We start from the raw sequence: 17,768 nt of genomic DNA, 5'->3' as shown, positions 1-17,768 counted from the left end.
CTCATTGTATTCTGGTCTCACCACTCTAGGCTGTGTTTAATACTGGCAGTGGTATATTGATCATGCCTGGGGTCATGGGATTTGAACGGTAGCTAACAGTCTGGCTGGGAAGTAGACTCAGTTCATTGCCCATCAGACCATGGAGGCTAGGTACCCGGATGTCTTCGCCACTGGCCATCTCGGGTTGGCCAATCAATAAAGGGAGAATGTTAAAGAATGTTTATACAGTGACCCCATGTGCGTAACACTAAAGCTACCATACGGTCGTTAAATCTTTCCTCCTCATGATGAGAAGAGGAAGCGAAGGAAGAAGAGGAAGAGGAGGGTGGTATTACCTCACTCTGGAACTCTTTCACTGTTTTAGAGAGCTGCATCTCAGTGGTGTCTGGAAGCAGCGAGTACAGGCTGCTGGAGATCTCCCTTTTCCCCTCCTCTCTGTACTTGCTCTGGAAAAGAAACAAGCACATTCCAAAAACGCTGCCATTCCTAGGCATATTGCGAGACCAGTGCTAAGTGAATGAATCTTCTTGGCACTGTGGTTGATGCGTCAGCCACTCAAGTGGATGATATCCGATTTGAATGTCGTTCGTTCTCAATGTTACCAAATGGTGTCAGAAGTGGGAAAATTTCTCACCTCACTCAGCATGTCCGAATGCTCCTTCGCAAACTGAGTCTCAAGGGTCTCCGGGAGCAGTGAGTAGAGAGAAGTGGATATCTCCGTCTTCACATTCCCTTTGTACTTGATCTGGAAAAAGACCAAGTTAGTATTGTATTAATATCTACTGTAATCCTTGTTATTTATCTGATGCCAAAGTGTTTCAGTGGCATTTAACATATTTACCAACTGAACGTATTCAACCTTAAGCCAGGTAAGTCTTCGAGCACACATTGTCTTTTACAATAACATCCTGTTTCGGAATTACTGTGAAGGGTGACTTCAAGCTCAAGATGATCAGGCTGGACATATGCAGCCAAGCAATTACACTCTATAACGCTTCTGTGTAGCTAAGTCAGCGAGGCTGAAATAACAACGAGGTTTGGTGTGATGTCACTACCTCACTCTGTAGCTCGGAGGCCTCTCTGGCGTGTTGGGTCGCCATTGTTTCTGGAAGCACTGAGTAGAGACACATTGCTGTTTCCAACTTTCCTTCCTCCTTGTACTTGGTCTAAAACATAACAGAGATGGAAAGACAATACAAATAATCCCTACTAGTATCCATGCTAAGACAAATGCACAAACACAAAACATACCTGTGTCATAGTTTATGAACATTGTCATTTTAGACTAAGTGCTTACGAGAAAAAACTACTTAAAATGATAAGGAAAGGGCCTCCCGGGTGGCGCAGTGGTCTAGAGACTCTGGGTTCACGCCCAGGCCCTGTCGCAGCCGGCCGCCGAGAGGTCCGGGAGGTTCGTGGGGCGACACAAATTGGCCTAGCGTCGTCCGGGTTAGGGAGGGTATGGCCGGTAGGAATATCCTTGTCTCATCGCGCACTAGCGACTCCTGTGACGGGCCGGGCGCAGTGCACACTAACCAGGTCGCCAGATGCACGGTGATTCCTCCGACACATTGGTGCAGCTGGCTTCCGGGTTGGATGTGCATTGTGTTAAGAAGCAGTACGACTTGGTTGGGTTGTGTTTCAGAGGAAACTTGGCTTTCGACCTTCGTCTCTCCCGAGCCCGTACGGGAGTTGTAGCGATGCAGTGGGGCAAAAAAGTATTTAGTCAGACACCAATTGTCCAAGTTCTCACACTTAAAAAGATGAGAGAGGCCTGTAATTTTCATCATAGGTACACTTCAACTATGACAGACAAAATGAGAAGAAAAAAATCCAGAAAATCACATTGTAGGATTTTTAATGAATTTATTTGCAAATTATGGTGGAAAATAAGTATTTGGTCAATAAACAAAAGTTTATCTCAATACTTTGTTATATACCCTTTGTTGGCAATGACAGAGGTCAAACGTTTTCTGTAAGTCTTCACAAGGTTTTCACACACTGTTGTTGGTATTTTGGCCCATTCCTCCATGCAGATCTCCTCTAGAGCAGTGATGTTTTGGGGCTGTTGCTGGGCAACACGGACTTTCAACTCCCTCCAAAGATTTTCTATGGGGTTGAGATCTGCAGACTGGCTAGGCCACTCCAGGACCTTGAAATGCTTCTCCTTCGTTGCCCGGGCGGTGTGTTTGGGATCAGTGTCATGCTGAAAGACCCAGCCACGTTTCATCTTCAATGCCCTTGCTAATGGAAGGAGGTTTTCACTCAAAATCTCACGATACATGGCCCCATTCATTCTTTCCTTTACACGGACCAGTCGTCCTGGCCCCTTTGCAGAAAAACAGCCCCAAAGCATGATGTTTCCACCCCCATGCTTCACAGTAGGTATGGTGTTCTTTGGATGCAACTCAGCATTCTTTGTCCACCAAACACGACGAGTTGAGTTTTTACCAAAAAGTTATATTTTGGTTTCATCTGACCATATGACATTCTCCCAATCTTCTTCTGGATCATCCAAATGCTCTCTAGCAAACTTCAGACGGGCCTGGACATGTACTGGCTTAAGCAGAGGGACACATCTGGCACTGCAGGATTTGAGTCCCTGGAGGCGTAGTGTGTTACTGATGGTAGGTAGTGTGTTACTTTGTTACTTTGGTCCCAGCTCTCTGCAGGTCATTCACTAGGTCCCCCCGTGTGGTTCTGGGATTTTTGCTCACCGTTCTTGTGATCATTTTGACCCCACGGCGTGAGATCTTGCTTGGAGCCCCAGATTGAGGGAGATTATCATTATTATGTCTTCCATTTCCTAATAATTGCTCCCACAGTTGATTTCTTCAAACCAAGCTGCTTACCTATTGCAGATTCAGTCTTCCCAGCCTGGTGCAGGTCTACAATTTTGTTTCTGGTGTCCTTTGACAGCTCTTTGGTCTTGGCTATAGTGGAGTTTGGAGTGTGACTGAGGTTGTGGACAGGTGTCTTTTATACTGATAACAAGTTCAAACAGGTGCCATTAATACAGGTAAAGAGTAGAGGACAGAGGAGCCTCTTAAAGAAGAAGTTACAGGTCTGTGAGAGCCAGAAATCTTGCTTGTTTGTAGGTGACCAAATACTTATTTTCCACCATAATTTGCAAATAAATTCATTAAAAATCCTACAATGTGATTTTCTGGATTTTTTTTCAAATTTTGTCTGTCATAGTTGAAGTGTACCTATGATGAAAATTACAGGCCTCTCTCATCTTTTTAAGAGGGAGAACTTGCACAATTGGTGGCTGACTAAATACTTTTTTGCCCCACTGTAGTAACTACTAACAATTGGATACCATGAAATTGGAGGTAAAGGGGGCACATCTTTTATTTTTTTATTAAAAAAAAATAACCAGAGGAAAGGATGCACTACTGTTTTAATGCTTTTAGGATGTTGGGCCAAGCGTAAAAAAATGTTTTTGCTTCTATCCATGTTTAAAAGACCAGCCAAGCCTTTTTCACAGTGAAAGGTCACATTATATGAATATATTAAGCTTGTGAGAGCTTAAGGTGAAGCATCCGTGTTGAATATTAATGTGAGTTTTATTCAGTCAAACTGTTGTTTGTCTGTTTATGTGCATGATGTATGTACACACATCTACACACATTCATATACATGTATGTGTGTTATGAATGTGTGTGTTGATAGAAGCGGAATGCACTTTAAACGTACAACTAGGGCCTGTTAACAATCGACAGGACAGTCTATCCACAAGTAGAGCACCAAAACAATACCTTTCTATCACAGGGCTGACAGACCCTGTGACTGGAATGACAAAGCTCAGTGCCGAGGAATGTGTTGTGTCTCTGCGGTTTGCCAAGGTGCCAAGGACAGGGGAGAGAGAGAGCGAGATAGGGGGAGGGGGAGAGCGAGAGAGATATAGACAGAGAATGACGTCAACAACACACAACTCACCTCAGAGATGAAAGCGTTGATGTTCTTGGAATGCTGAAACTCTACATCGGGGATGAAGAGGTTCTGGGCCTTGGATTTCTCATAGCCCTCCTTGTATTTCACCTACAGGGTAGCAGGTAGCAGTGTTATGTTTTGTTATTTTGTCTTTCTTAGGCCCACCACCACCCACAATATTATTTTAATAACATGGTCATGACAAACAGTAAAATACAGGTCGATACAAAGCATACCGTTTTCAGCATATCGTTATCTACACAGGCTGCTTTTCCTCCAAAACCTTTACAGGTGGCTACACCCCATTACTGGACACTGAGCCAATCCTGCCACATCCTCCCACAAAAACAACAGGCTGTAAAGAACAAAGAGGATGAATCCTACTTACGTCACTTGCCAGAACACTGCATCTCCTGGCAAAACCGGGTTCGGGCAAGACGGGCTTAGCAGCCGAGGCCTGACAGGAGAACAAAGCACATAGTTACAGTCTGCAGAGGGTTAAAACCTGTAGGATGACAGCTGATATGTTGGGCCTCATAATGGTTGAAAATAAGCTTATTGCAAGCTACAGTAATTAGGTAATGACACATTTATTTTACCAGGTAAATTGACTGATAACACATTTTCATTTACAGCAACGACCTGGGGAATAGTTACAAGGGAGAGGAGAGTGGATGAATGAGCCAGTTGGAAGCTAATAAACTAATAAGGCACTTTATATGGGTGACCGTGCACTAAGAGCTCATTACTAATGAATATAGTAACTTAAGTGTATGGGTCTGCTTGGCACGTTGTCTGACTGTACCGGTTGTGTTACAGTGTCTATTGTAGCTACAGCATGAAGCAGACAAAAGCTCAGCTAGACAATTGTTCCTCTGGCTGATACTGCTTATCAATGCTTTTCCATTTGGACACTGTACCAACCACTGGCATGGCATTACAATGGGGGCATATATTTGACCTTCTACATTTTACCAGCAAAAAGTCAGGCAAAAAAAAGCTTCTACATCTCCAGAACAGGGGGGAATAGAGAAGGTATTTCCATGTATTCAACTAGGGGACTCAGACACTGAAGAGAGAGGAAAAGAGAACACGAAATATAATAAAACTACGCGGAAGTAATATACTGTTGTGTCAGAATGTTAATTATTTATGTCCTGTTATGTCATGTTTCCACAAATAAATTTTTTCCTGCCAAAAGTATTCAAATAGCCAGAGTGCTTCTCCGTTCTTGTGTGAAATTGTATGGCCAGCAGTTGCTAAAAGTTTTATCTCCACTAAGTGGTGGGTGTCATAATTAGAGAGCACTTTGAGACATGTCGGAATTATTCTACATCACAGATGGTTAACAAGTAATTATGCAGATTCATGGTGCAAAATAATTGGTTTATTATGTTGACAGACAACAGGGAAACATTCAAATGGCCAATCACAAATCTCTTTAACCAGTCATCCCGCCCTCACGTTTTTTCTCCATATGACCAGAGGAAAAATGAGGGGGCGGGGTCTTCTGAATGATAAGCAGCTGAAATCCCAAATAACTATTTTAGGACACCTTCAGATGCCAGACTCACCTCTTTTTGAGCTTAGCTTCCATAGTAATCTCTATCTCCTAAGGGTGTTGAGCACAAAAAAGGGTCCAACCTCTCATTTCAGTCCAGATTAATTATCCCCAGATTGGCCAACAAGCCTCTTCATCTGTGGTGCTGTGGTGTAGGCATGACTAAATCCCTCAAGGGCTTTCCTCCAAATCCTTTACAGGTGGCTATAACCCATTACTGGACACTGCAGTGAATCCTGCCACAACTTCGCACAATTACAACAGGCTGTATTAGAGAACACAGAGGATGAATTCTACTTACGTCACTTGCTAGAACACTGCACCTCCTAGCGACATGCACACTGGGTCTGCGCAAGACGGGCTTAGCAGTCGGGGCCTGACAGGAGAACAAAGCAACATAGCTACAGTAGGTATAAATCCCCCCACAGCTTTAGAAAAGCATGCCCGTCTGTGCCAAGGTCATCAGAAAGACACACAGGCCGGGGCAACGCCAACTGGTGTTCTCACCTCGACTGCCCCTTCTGTGCCATGCTCGTCCACTGCTGCTTCTCCCAGCACCGTTTCCTCAGATGGTTCTTCCATCCAGGTGACTCGTCCTGTAGCACGCTTGACCACCACTGCTTCGCCCGACACGGTTTCCTCTGACGTTCCTTCCATCAAGGTGACTGTTTCCTCTGACATTCCTTCCATCAAGGTGACCGTTTCCTCTGACATTCCTTCCATCAAGGTGACCGTTTCCTCTGACATTCCTTCCATCAAGGTGACCGTTTCCTCTGACGTTCCTTCCATCAAGGTTACCGTTTCCTCTGACGTTCCTTCCATCAAGGTGACCGTTTCCTCTGACATTCCATCCATCAAGGTGACCGTTTCCTCCGACGTTCCATGCATCAAGGTGACCGTTTCCTCCGACGTTCCATGCATCAAGGTGACCGTTTCCTCCGACGTTCCATGCATCAAGGTGACCGTTTCCTCCGACGTTCCATGCATCAAGGTGACTGTTTCCACCAATGTTCCTTCCATCGAGGTGAGAGCTTTTCCTGACGTTTCTTCCATCAAGCTGCCCGTTTCCTCTGACGTTTCTTCCATCTAGGTGACTTCTGGGTAAAGAAAACAGTAAAACACACAAAATAGATGGTTTTGAGGCAGGTAATGTAAATGTGGCCAGCCTAAGAGTCAAAACGCTGTTCTGGAAGGATTTCGTTTTCTGCCTCAACTCTCCCTCTTGACTCTATGTTGGGTACTCCTTATCATCCCCACTTTCCCGATTTAGACCCCACTTAGGGCGTTATCAATGGTGATGCCGTACATGTGAATCAGAGGGCCAGTCTTAAGGGTGGGAGGGTGAGGAGGTTCAGGAAAGGTGTTGCACACTGGATGGAATGTCCCAATCCAGACGTGTCCTCTAATAACCAAAGTATTTTTGTTATTTGAGATAACAAGTGCAAGTCCAAAAAGGCAACACCGTCCTTAACCTTCAACCTTTAACCTTACAAAAAACCTTCACTAGCCTGACCTTAAGGGTAACCATGACAGAATGAAGAGACCAGTGGAGAGGAGTGAAAAGTTGAGGCCAATAAAGCAGATATGGAGGAGTTGGCATGAGAATAATATTACCAGAGAGCTTTACACTCCCGTCCTCCCACTCAGTCTCCAAACAAGCTGATTGGATGCAGGACACAATTAATTGGCATTAACATTCAATATCCCTCATTTAGACCTGACTATTACCATAATTGACCCCTAAATATAGGGCTTTAGGCACCAGTCCTGTGGGAGGTTTTCTCCTCTTATTATATGTAGTGGATAGGGTAGCATTGGGTTTGTATGGCACAAAGAAAGCTGGATAGCTTTAACTGGATAACAGACCCATTTGGAACCAAATCTTGATACCACAGTACACACTACAGTGAGGAAATTCAATTTGGCTCAGTGACTCATGTTGCAACAAGCAGCACTTGTTGTTATTATGTATCCTGCCAAGATGGAATATGAGGAAATTCACTTGTAGATGCAAAGTCGTCAGCATACAGTAAATTACAGTTCTCTAAAAGACAAAGAAAGCAAGTTGTTTCGCATTGCTCTCAATGCCCTGGCTTCTAGCCATTTAAATTACACAGAAAGTCAAAGAGATGGCAAATAAATATAACACATTAACATTCTAATCTGAAGAATTCCTGTTTTAAAACTAGATCCTGTGGAACCGCAGTGTGCCAGTCAATAGCTCTAGCAACATGTCTGCACTCCCTATTAGCAGAGAGGTCGTCCATAGGCAGTCAGTTAAAGAAGGCCCTATTCTTCCTGCATGCGGTCATGTGCCTGGGCTCTTATCTCAAAGGCACTGAGCAGAGCTGTGGTAGCACAGCCCTCACCTTTATTCAGCCCCAACACAAAAGAGCCTTCACCTTTTAGGTCAAACCACCCGCTGGCCGTATGTTTGACACCCCTGAGTTGTATAATGCTCTTTTCGTTGTGTAGATGGATGTGTGAATTTCAGGCTTGCTATACAATACTTTTCTTTCTCTGGTTTACCTGAGAGGAACTGAAACCAATGTGTTTACTTCTGAGTAAGTGTGTCAGGGGGAAAAAAGTTTGGGGTTTTGAACACACAAAAAGGACAAAACAATTCAACATTGTTTGTAAAGCATGCAATGGCTATTAGTAAAATTGTTGTGTGGTGGTATTATACATTTGGTATTTTAAACATGTCATGGTGTAATAATGTTATATGATGTACTGTTTTAGATGTAATGTAAGGGCCTTAATGTGTTTGGAACTCAGGAAGAGTAGCTGCTTGGCAGGAACTAATGGAGATCCATAATAAACCCCAGGAAGAGGGTTTTAATGTCAATTTATAGGATACTGTGAAGGGTTAAGTTTTTCTGACTGAAATCAGTCATCACCCTCATTACCTCATGCCCACCCACCTATGCACAACTTCTACTCTGCAATCAGTACAAACAAGATTCTAGGAAACAGCAAGAAATGTGCATGTTTTGGGGTACTCCACACAGTCGAGGCTATTACAGTGGAAAAACAGCCATATCTGTCATCCCTGTCCACCGTCTAATCTAATAGAAACAGACAATTCTGCCACGACTACCAGCAACGGTAGTCTGGGATGATATTGCCAGCTCATCAATATTCATTTACAGTTGAGAGTACTGTCAGTGACCTAAAGCTTTATTTATACGTTATTCATACGGCCCAGAGAAGCCAAGGGTGTGGACTGTAGCAATTCCACCATCAATTCCACCATCAATTAGTGTCAATCAATTAGAGTTCATTGAAATGTAGTACTATGGAGCAAATAACATCTTAGCAGTCCTTTAGGATTGGAGAGGAGAAGCCTTGTAGGTTTCTGGTTGGGTTCTCCTGTGACACACGACATTCCCGAGATAGATGAGCACCACATTGACTGTGAAAGTCATTCATTAGGCTTCTCGCCTAAATAGCACTGCAGGTCGCTATGGCAGATTATATGTTGGAGGTAATGTGGATCACAATATGCACTGCTCTTTAGAGGGTAATTTTTGAAGACAATGATGTTGCATGAAAACTGGGTTCAACCTGTATTTGTTTTCTTTTAAACACATTAGCTTCGCCAGATTGAGCTGGAATCAATGGAATGGTCCCAAATGTGCAACTCCCTACCATCTGGCACTCCAGGCAGGCTCAATTAAAATGCTCAACGTATTTAGAAGAAAACAAAACCTCAGGTTTGGACTTTACATTGTGGAGTGAGGTTTGGGCTGCAAGAATAGTGTGCCCGTCCTTACAGTAGCATGAACAGGGTGGCATGAGCCAAAATAGTTTTTTTAGTAGGGTGTCAGATGCTGGCTTAATAGGGCAGCCATCTGGCTGCTAAGTTCACTCAACCATTTCAAAGGGGGACCAAACAGCCAAAATCTCGAGATAAAATGTAAAAGTTTCGACCCATCATTGTCTCCTTTGAAGCTCTGTCAACATCGCTTGCAGAAAAATAAAAAATAAACATACCTGAGGGCCAATCATGTGGTCACTGCTGCACCTCACCTCGTGTGAACACTGTCGCTACTTTCCATTTAGTCACATTTTACATCAGAGCTACAAAAGCCTGTGCTTTTGATACATCACGTCAGCACTATTTATAAAGTACTGATTTTAAAATCCACTGCCTCGGTCCGTTAGCATTAAATTGGGGATGCAGTATGAGAACTAAAATCCTTGATTTACAGTAAGTCACCTTATGTTTGTTTTTTAACATGACCTTGACAATAGCTAAAATGTATTTATTCATCATTTACTCATCCTGTATTCGCACAGGTGGGGCGGCAGGTAGCCTAGTGGTTAGAGCGTTGGACTAGTAACCGGTAGGTTAGGAGGGAAACAGGGATGGGACAGCCTTTAGAGTGGGACTCGCACCCCTCCTATGGACCGCATTAACATAAACAACCAATCCCAAATAAAATTATATTTTCTGGTTAGATTAAAAGGAAAATGAGTCCCAAAATCAACGCAACAGAAAAGGGATTTCTATCCAGTTATTTTCAAATTAGGGATAATTCAAAACAGCTACTGCATATCCGTGTACAGTTGAAGTCGGAAGTTTACATACACTTTAGCCAAATACATTTTCACAATTCCTGACATTTAATCAAAGTAAAAATTCTTAGGGCTGTCTTAGGTCAGTTAGGATCACCACTTTATTTTAAGAACGTGAAATGTCAGAATAATAGCAGAGAAAATTATTTCTTTCAGCTTTTATTTCTTTCATCACATTCCCAGTGGGTGAGAAGTTAACATGCACTCAATTAGTATTTGGTAGCATTGCCTTAAATTGGGTCAAACGTTTTGGGTAGCCTTCCACGAGCTTACCACAATAAGTTGGGTGAATTTTGGCCCATTCCTCCTGACAGAGCTGGTGTAACTGAGTCAGGTGTGTAGGCCTCCTTGCTCGCACACGCTTTTTCAGTTCTGCCCACACATTTTCTATGGGATTGTAGGATAGGGCTTTGTGATGGCCACTCCAATACCTTGACTTTGTTGTTCCTAAGCCATTTTGCCACAACTTTGGAAGTCTGCTTGGGGTCATTGTCCATTTGGAAGAACCATTTGCAACCAAGCTTTAACTTCCTGACTGATGTCTTGAGATATTCCTTCAATATATCCACATCATTTTCTTCCCTCATGTGCACCAGTCCCTCCTGCAGCAACGCACCCTGACAACATGATGCTGCCACCCCCCTGCTTAACCGTTGAGATGGTGTTCTTCAGCTTGCAAGCCTCCCCCTTTTTCCTCCAAACAATGATGGTCATTATGGCCAAACAGTTCTATTTTTATTTCATCAACCGGAGGACATTTCTCCAAAAAGTACAATCTTTGTCCCCATGTGCAGTTGCAAACCGTAGTCTGGCTTTTTTATGGCGGTTTTGGAGCCGTGGCTTCTTCCTTGCTGAGTAGCCTTTCAGGTTATGCCAATATAGGACTTGTTGTACTGTGGATATAGATACTTTTGTACCTGGTTCCTCCAGCATCTTCACAACATCCTTTGCTGTTGTTCTGGGATTGATTTGCACTTTTCGCACCAAAGTACATTCGTCTCCTTCCTGAGAGGTATGACGGCTGCATGGTCCCATGCTGATTATACTTGCGTACTATTGTTTGTACAGATGAATGTGGTACCTTCAGGTGCTTGGAAATTGCTCCCAAGGATGAACCAGACCTGTGGAGGTCTACACTTTTTTCAGAGGTCTTGGCTGATTTCTTTTGATTTCAAACAAAGATTTGAAATCAATGATGTCAAACAAAGAGGCACTGAGTTTGAAGGTAAGCCTTGAAATACATCCACAGGTACACCTCCAATTGACTCAAATTATGTCAATTAGCCTATCAGAAGCTTCTGAAGCAATGACATCATTTTCTGGAATTTTACAAGCTGGTTAAAGGCACAGTCAACTTAGTGTATGTAAACTTCTGACCCACTGGAATTGTGATACAGTGAATTATAAGTGAAATAATCTGTCTGTAAACAATTGTTGGAAAAATGACTTGTATCATGCACAAAGTAGATGTCCTCACCGACTTGCCAAAACTATAGTTTGTTAACAAGAAATGTGTGGATTGTTTTAAAAACGAGGTTTAATGACAACCTAAGTATGTAAACTTCCGACTTCAACTGTATGTATGATGAAGTTGCTGATGCATATGGGAAGACTGTTTGTATAAATAACCCCATGCATGTTTTTCCATGTTATTTGGGATTTGATAACAGGGTAAGACTGGTAGGCGTGGTGCCGCTAAAAAGAGCCTGTAACAACCCAGATGTGGTTGAAAACCACACCAGAGGATTCTGGGCCAGTGCGGTAGAAGTGGGGGAGTGGGTGTGTATATTGGGGGGCCTCCACTCTGCATTCTTAGCGTCATACTAGCAATGATGCAGAAACAGGAGGCATTCAACCCTGTCTCAGTACTATACCATTCATATACAAGTCAACAGTGTACATGTTGTTCTGAAGCTAATATAGCATTAGTTGCTAACTAGCATTAGCAGCTAAACCTGAGGGTAATGTAGCATTAGCCACTAACTAGCATTAGCACCTAAACCTGAGGGTAATGTAGCATTAGCCGGTAACTAGCATTAGCACCTAAACCTTAGGGTAATGTAGCATTAGCAGAAGGATAGATGTCTCATGCTCTGGCACGATGCTTTTAGGCCCTGAAAACCTGCCAAAAGTGCTAGATGACACACACAGGCATTTAATAGATGTTATATAATAAAGATTTATTAGGCTGGTATTTGGATTAGACTAGCAGCATTGATATGCTCCTCTCTGATAGCACTTTTTAGAGTAAAAAACAACAAAACAACAAAGAATTTCCTATAGGGTTCAGAGTGTCCTCCTGGTAACAGAACCAAGCGTTGGTTTCAGAGTGCCCTCCACGTGTGCTCTGATGTGTTAGTTAATGAAGGAGGTAGGTGTATCCACGGTAATACTCTACGGGTGGGTTTACACAGCGGAATAATGTAATCACACAGTCAGACGAGTTGGCCCTGGGCAGTGAGTGGGGGTCGCTTACCTGGATCAGCAGTGGTTTAATGTGGCACATCTGGGACGATGGCGCCCGTAACCCTATCCTCCCCCTGGAGGACCTGCAGGCACTAAAATCAGATATGGTGAGAGCACATACAACAGGGGTGACAAACTCATTCCATGGAGGGCTGAGTGTCTGCTGGTTTTTGGTTTCTCCTTTCAGTGTGTCCAATTAAGACCTAGACAACCAGGTGAGGGGAGTTCCTAACTGATCAGTGACCTTATTTCATCAATATAGTACAAGGGAGGAGCGAAAACCCGGAGACACTCGGCCCTCCGTGGAATTAGTTAGACACATAACATACAGTATGTAGAAGAGTAAGGGCTGGATTCAATCCTTAAAATGTAAAGGTAATTTCTGACATATGCAGCGTTTACCATGAGTGAAGTCTCAGCGATGGTGGGAACATTACCTTTAACTGTTAATCGTGCTATGAAGCGGATCTTCAGCGCCAAGGACTGAATAGAGCCCCTAGTGTGTTGTATTTAAAGGGGACCCAAGACAATGTCATCAGTCTAAAGCAATGTCCTTTCCTTGTCTCCTTTCCTTTGAACTGATGTGAAAACACTTGACAGCAGGACCTCCATAGTAGGAATCCCCCATGTGGATTCACCCACACTGTCTTATGTAGCAGATAAAGGAAACGAGGAGAGGAGAGGAAGCCAAATTAGACTATTGAGATGCACCCGAGGTAGATTTCTCACCTGATAGGAGTGTTGAATTCGTTTGGCAGCACATTTGGTCTCAGCATACTCTTGAGTCGAGGGGTTGGGACAGGGATGTTCACTGGCACCACTTAACTGTTATATGTCATCTACATAAACTGAGGCTGGCCGTGTGAAGGCCCCTCGTGCACTTCCCAGTACTGTAGTGTGTGCATGTGTGGGTGTCATTATGGAAAGGTAGACATTCGGTACGTGTATTATTTCAATGTAGTCAGTCTGTGATACTGAAGAGAGATTATGAGTTGATAGGACCAGATAAGAGAAGAAAGAGAGAGAGGAGCATACTGTATGTTGAGTGTATGTTGAGTGTGTGTGTGTGTGTGTGTGTTGTGCAAACCCGTGATTTCGCTCAGTGACCAAAATGCACCCTCTGATTCACACACTCGTCCAGCTTTCACGCACCACTTCGCTCGCTCGCTCACTCGCACGCACGAGCACATGCGCGCACACACACACACGCACACACACACGCACACACAAACACACACACACAGTTCAGACACTTTCCTCTCCTCCATTCCTCCACATTACGTAACATTGACAGACACCCCACAACAGTACAAACAGGACACCCACACTAAGGTCAGGGGTGTGATGAGGTAACAAGGACAGGAAGAGGAAGGAGGGGTAACCATGGAGACCAGGGGATATAGAGGAAGTGACCACACAGAAGCATACATTACTGATCTGCTCCTGTGTCTTCCTCAGTCTCTGTTGCTCTGGTGTGTCAGATACAATGCTGAAGCCTCTGCCTTTGCTATCTTCAAAGTCCTTTTTGTATTTCACCTGAAACAAGAGACAGGGATGAGATTTGAAAAACGACTTAGTCGTAATACTTTGCCATTTGAAAATCCTTCCTTTCCACGGTGGTTCTAAGGTGCAACACAATAGTCTGACAAGTATTGTGATGAGAAAGAGAGCCTGCTGTTTTGAACTGAAGATACCAGGGTAAAAAGAGGCTGGTCTAAAACAAATTAAGTGTTTTGTTTGGAAATAAGCTGGTTAGTTTAGGTTTGTACTTGGTTCCATTTAATTTCTGAAAATATTTAAAAGGACAGTTGTTTTGTAGTCCCTCTCATCGCTAAAGAGCAAGACAACAATTCCGACAAAATTATTCTTGATTCAAAGCCGTTCATCTTGTAGATACCCACACTATACAATAGCTTTGTGTAGGGAACATATTAAACGCAAATTAGAATTCTAATTAAACCTTCATCTTTGACTATTGGAGTTTTGAGAGCTTTATTCTCCAACACTTTGAAGTCTCATATCATGACATAAGCTCTTACATAAAGTATTAATGTGGCACACCTGATCGTTATCTTATTGTGTGGAATAATTATACTTTGTCAAGGGCACACTAGGAATAATTCATACATCACTAGACTGCTAGCTATATAGGATTGTAAAGAAAAGCAAAGGAAAAGGGGGATGTACAACTGAATGCATTCAACTGAAATGTGTCTTAACCCAACCCTTCTGAATCAGAGAGGTGCGGGGGGGCTGCCTTTATCGATATCCACGTCATCGGCTACCGGGGAACAGTGGGTTAACGGCCTTGCGCAGAACAACAGATTGTCATCTCAGGGATTCGATCCAGCAACCTTTTGGTTACTGGCCCAACGCTCCTACCCGCTAGGCTACCGTTAGTCAAGGCTTCATGTCACTTTACCCCTACCTACATGTACATATTACAAATTATATTATCTTGTGTTAATACAAAAATCAAGAAATACAAAAATCTAAAATATGTACGTATAGTCCTGAATAAATCATGAATAAGGATGAGTGAGAGCATTAGAGGATCAAAGATCATACCCCCAAGACATGCTAACCTCTCACCATTACCAATAACATGGGAGGTTAGCATTTTATATCATACCCCCAAGACATGCTAAACTCTCACCATTACCAATAACAGGGGAGGTTAGCATTTTATATCATACCCCCAAGAGATGCTAACCTCTCACCATTACCAATAACATGGGAGGTTAGCATTTTATATCATACCCCCAAGACATGCTAAACTCTCACCATTACCAATAACAGGGGAGGTTAGCATTTTATATCATACCCCCAAGACATGCTAACCTCTCACCATTACCAATAACATGGGAGGTTAGCATAGGAGTGTTTAGAAACATATTCTATTCTTATTTACAATAAAAGTGACTCCAAAATACAATACATTATTTACCATTTATTTTATATGGTACAAAATCATCTGAAACACAACCAAAAACTACAATTGAGTCAGAATCCTGATGTAGTCATTGCACTTGCGCGCTAGGAATATGAGATCAAATACTAAACTTTTGACTACTTTATTTTGATTTCCCATCTTTATTTATAATAATCTTTATGGGTGTCATTTTGACCCCTACCTTTTGAGCAAATTAATTATTACATATTCAACAAAATCTCTTTCTCTGAGCAATTGTATTAGTATAAAATAATATGATTTCAACAACAAAAAAGTGCATACAGTATAGCTCAGTATTAGAATTCTTTATTTTATAGAGTCATTATTACTCATCATTATCAAGGGTGTTGTCACGAGTCCGACCGAGGGTGGTTTCCCTTCCCGGTCAGGTGGCGCTCGGCGGTCGTCGTCACCGGCCTATTAGCTGCCACTGATTGTCTTTCCTCCCCCTCCTTGTATGTTTATTGGTAGCACCTGTTTGTGATGATTAGTTTGTCTTTATTAGACAGCCGGCCCGCCTGGTTGTTGTGCGGGATTATTCATTGTAACCTTCGGCTCTGTAGTAGAGGAACGTGTTAGTTCCTGGTCGTGCATTTTTCAGTAGTCATTTTTCATTCCCTGTGTTTTGGGGCCGTTATTATTGTGAGCACCCTGTGGTGCGTTGGTGCAATTAAAGAGCACAGCATTGTACTCTCTGTCTCCTCCGTTTGACTCCACACCCATGACACCCGGAGTATTACAGGTGTCAATAAGTTTAGACCCTTCTGTATAATTCATACAAACACGAAAAGACAGAGCTAGGCTACTGAGCCCTACAATAATGAAGAGTGTAAACCTCATGGACAGAATGGGTTATTAATTTATCAGTTTACCCAAGAGGCTTTAATGTACACGTTTCAGCTGATTTCTCTCAAAGTAGCCAATCAGTGGCGATATTCTGTCCTTCATTATTAATAGTCTATTATTGCTACTGTTATGTAAGGCTCAACCTGTGATTTATGACTCATATCATTAGCATGTCAAATTAAAGCTAGAAAAACACAGGTTGATAAATATCCCAGACATTCATGTTTCTGACTGAGGGACTGGCAGAGGTTCTCAGACAGCACAAGGGAATGGCTGGGACGAGGGGCAGTTCGTTCCACTAAGCTTGCATACTTAGCAGGGCTGGAGAAAAAGCCTGCATATAGCTAGAAGCTCAACAAGAGCTAGGGTTGGCCACCCTGTTACACATCCAAAACCATATGAATTAAATCCAGCAGTCTTCTCAGCTCTGGGTTCTGCTGGTTGACTCACTGAAAAGTGTCAGATGTACAGCAGTGGAGGCTGCTGAGGAGAGGACGGATCATAATAATGGTTGGAATGGAGCGGCTTCAAACACAAACCATATGTTTGATGTATTTGATACCATTCCCGTCCTCCCCAATTAAGGTGCCACCAACCTCCTGTGATGTACAGATGTACATTATATAATATATCCATTATGCAGACGTTTCATAGTGTACTTTGATGGAAACAGACAGGTAGATACGTTAACAGAGCATCTCAATTGGTGTGAAGAGGCTTGTGTTTATTTGTGGCTCTAGGGCAGGTGCTGTACGTGGTAAACAACAGTAGAATGGATCTGGTGAGAAAGGCATTGCTTTGCTCCTCCGTGATAGTCGATAAGCACAGTCACTCACTCACACTGACCACCAGAGAGACAGAGAGAAAGAGAGAGAGAGAGAGAAAGAGAGACGCCGGGGTAAATTACTCTAGTAAATCTCTGATGGTAAATTACACTGTCAGGTAATAACAGTTATTTTTATTACAGCATCCATGGCTGGTGCCGAGAGAGCCGGCAATAATACACACAGACCTGGCTGTTGCTCTACACTGAGGATGTCCTCAGTCGGGTTTGAGGACAGGGATCGATATGAGTAGGTATCACCGACTGGGTTTGCAAAGAATTGTGGGCTGATTGTAGAGGGGGGCATGGCTACCTCATATGGTTTCTCTGACACATAGAATCTCAGACCATCTGGTAACAGAGGGGGCAACTGCACGGCCATTGTGGGGGTGCTTGGCCGCCAGACAATAATGAGCAGGGGCCAACATGATCTCAGTGACTGTGTCAGGGTCACTGAGCCAGTTAGGACAGCACTCTGAGGGGACAGAGAAGGAGGATTATCCCAGGCCAGTTAACAGACAAAAGCTGAAAGTGCATCAGGAGTGAAGGCACCGATGCCACAACACACTCATAGGACAAAACACAAATGAGGATGAACAATC

General features: G+C 43.1%; 1 protein-coding gene across 12 annotated transcripts in view; it reads right to left on the bottom strand.

Annotated features, from left to right (window-relative positions):
* LOC109899286 (LIM zinc-binding domain-containing Nebulette) overlaps positions 1-17,768 on the bottom strand; it is a 111,590-nt gene that overhangs the window by 49,991 nt on the left and 43,831 nt on the right. For 11 of the 12 annotated variants that reach the window (XM_031836281.1, XM_031836284.1, XM_031836282.1 and 8 more), the window contains exons 4-11: positions 12,555-14,080; positions 6,005-6,594; positions 5,799-5,873; positions 4,325-4,393; positions 3,943-4,044; positions 1,056-1,166; positions 635-745; positions 336-446 (exon numbers count right to left, since the gene is read on the bottom strand). In XM_031836281.1, coding sequence (XP_031692141.1) covers positions 336-446; positions 635-745; positions 1,056-1,166; positions 3,943-4,044; positions 4,325-4,393; positions 5,799-5,873; positions 6,005-6,583 — 1,158 coding nt within the window. In that variant the 5' untranslated portion in view covers positions 6,584-6,594; positions 12,555-14,080. The remainder of the gene's footprint in view (positions 1-335; positions 447-634; positions 746-1,055; positions 1,167-3,942; positions 4,045-4,324; positions 4,394-5,798; positions 5,874-6,004; positions 6,595-12,554; positions 14,081-17,768) is intronic. The other variant, XM_020494374.2, reaches the window with a different exon arrangement.

Source organism: Oncorhynchus kisutch, linkage group LG11, assembly GCF_002021735.2.
Source record: "Oncorhynchus kisutch isolate 150728-3 linkage group LG11, Okis_V2, whole genome shotgun sequence".
In the NCBI taxonomy this organism is placed as follows: domain Eukaryota; kingdom Metazoa; phylum Chordata; class Actinopteri; order Salmoniformes; family Salmonidae; genus Oncorhynchus; species Oncorhynchus kisutch.
Note: the sequence above shows the minus strand (reverse complement) of the source record. Positions and strands in the feature narration are given on the sequence as shown.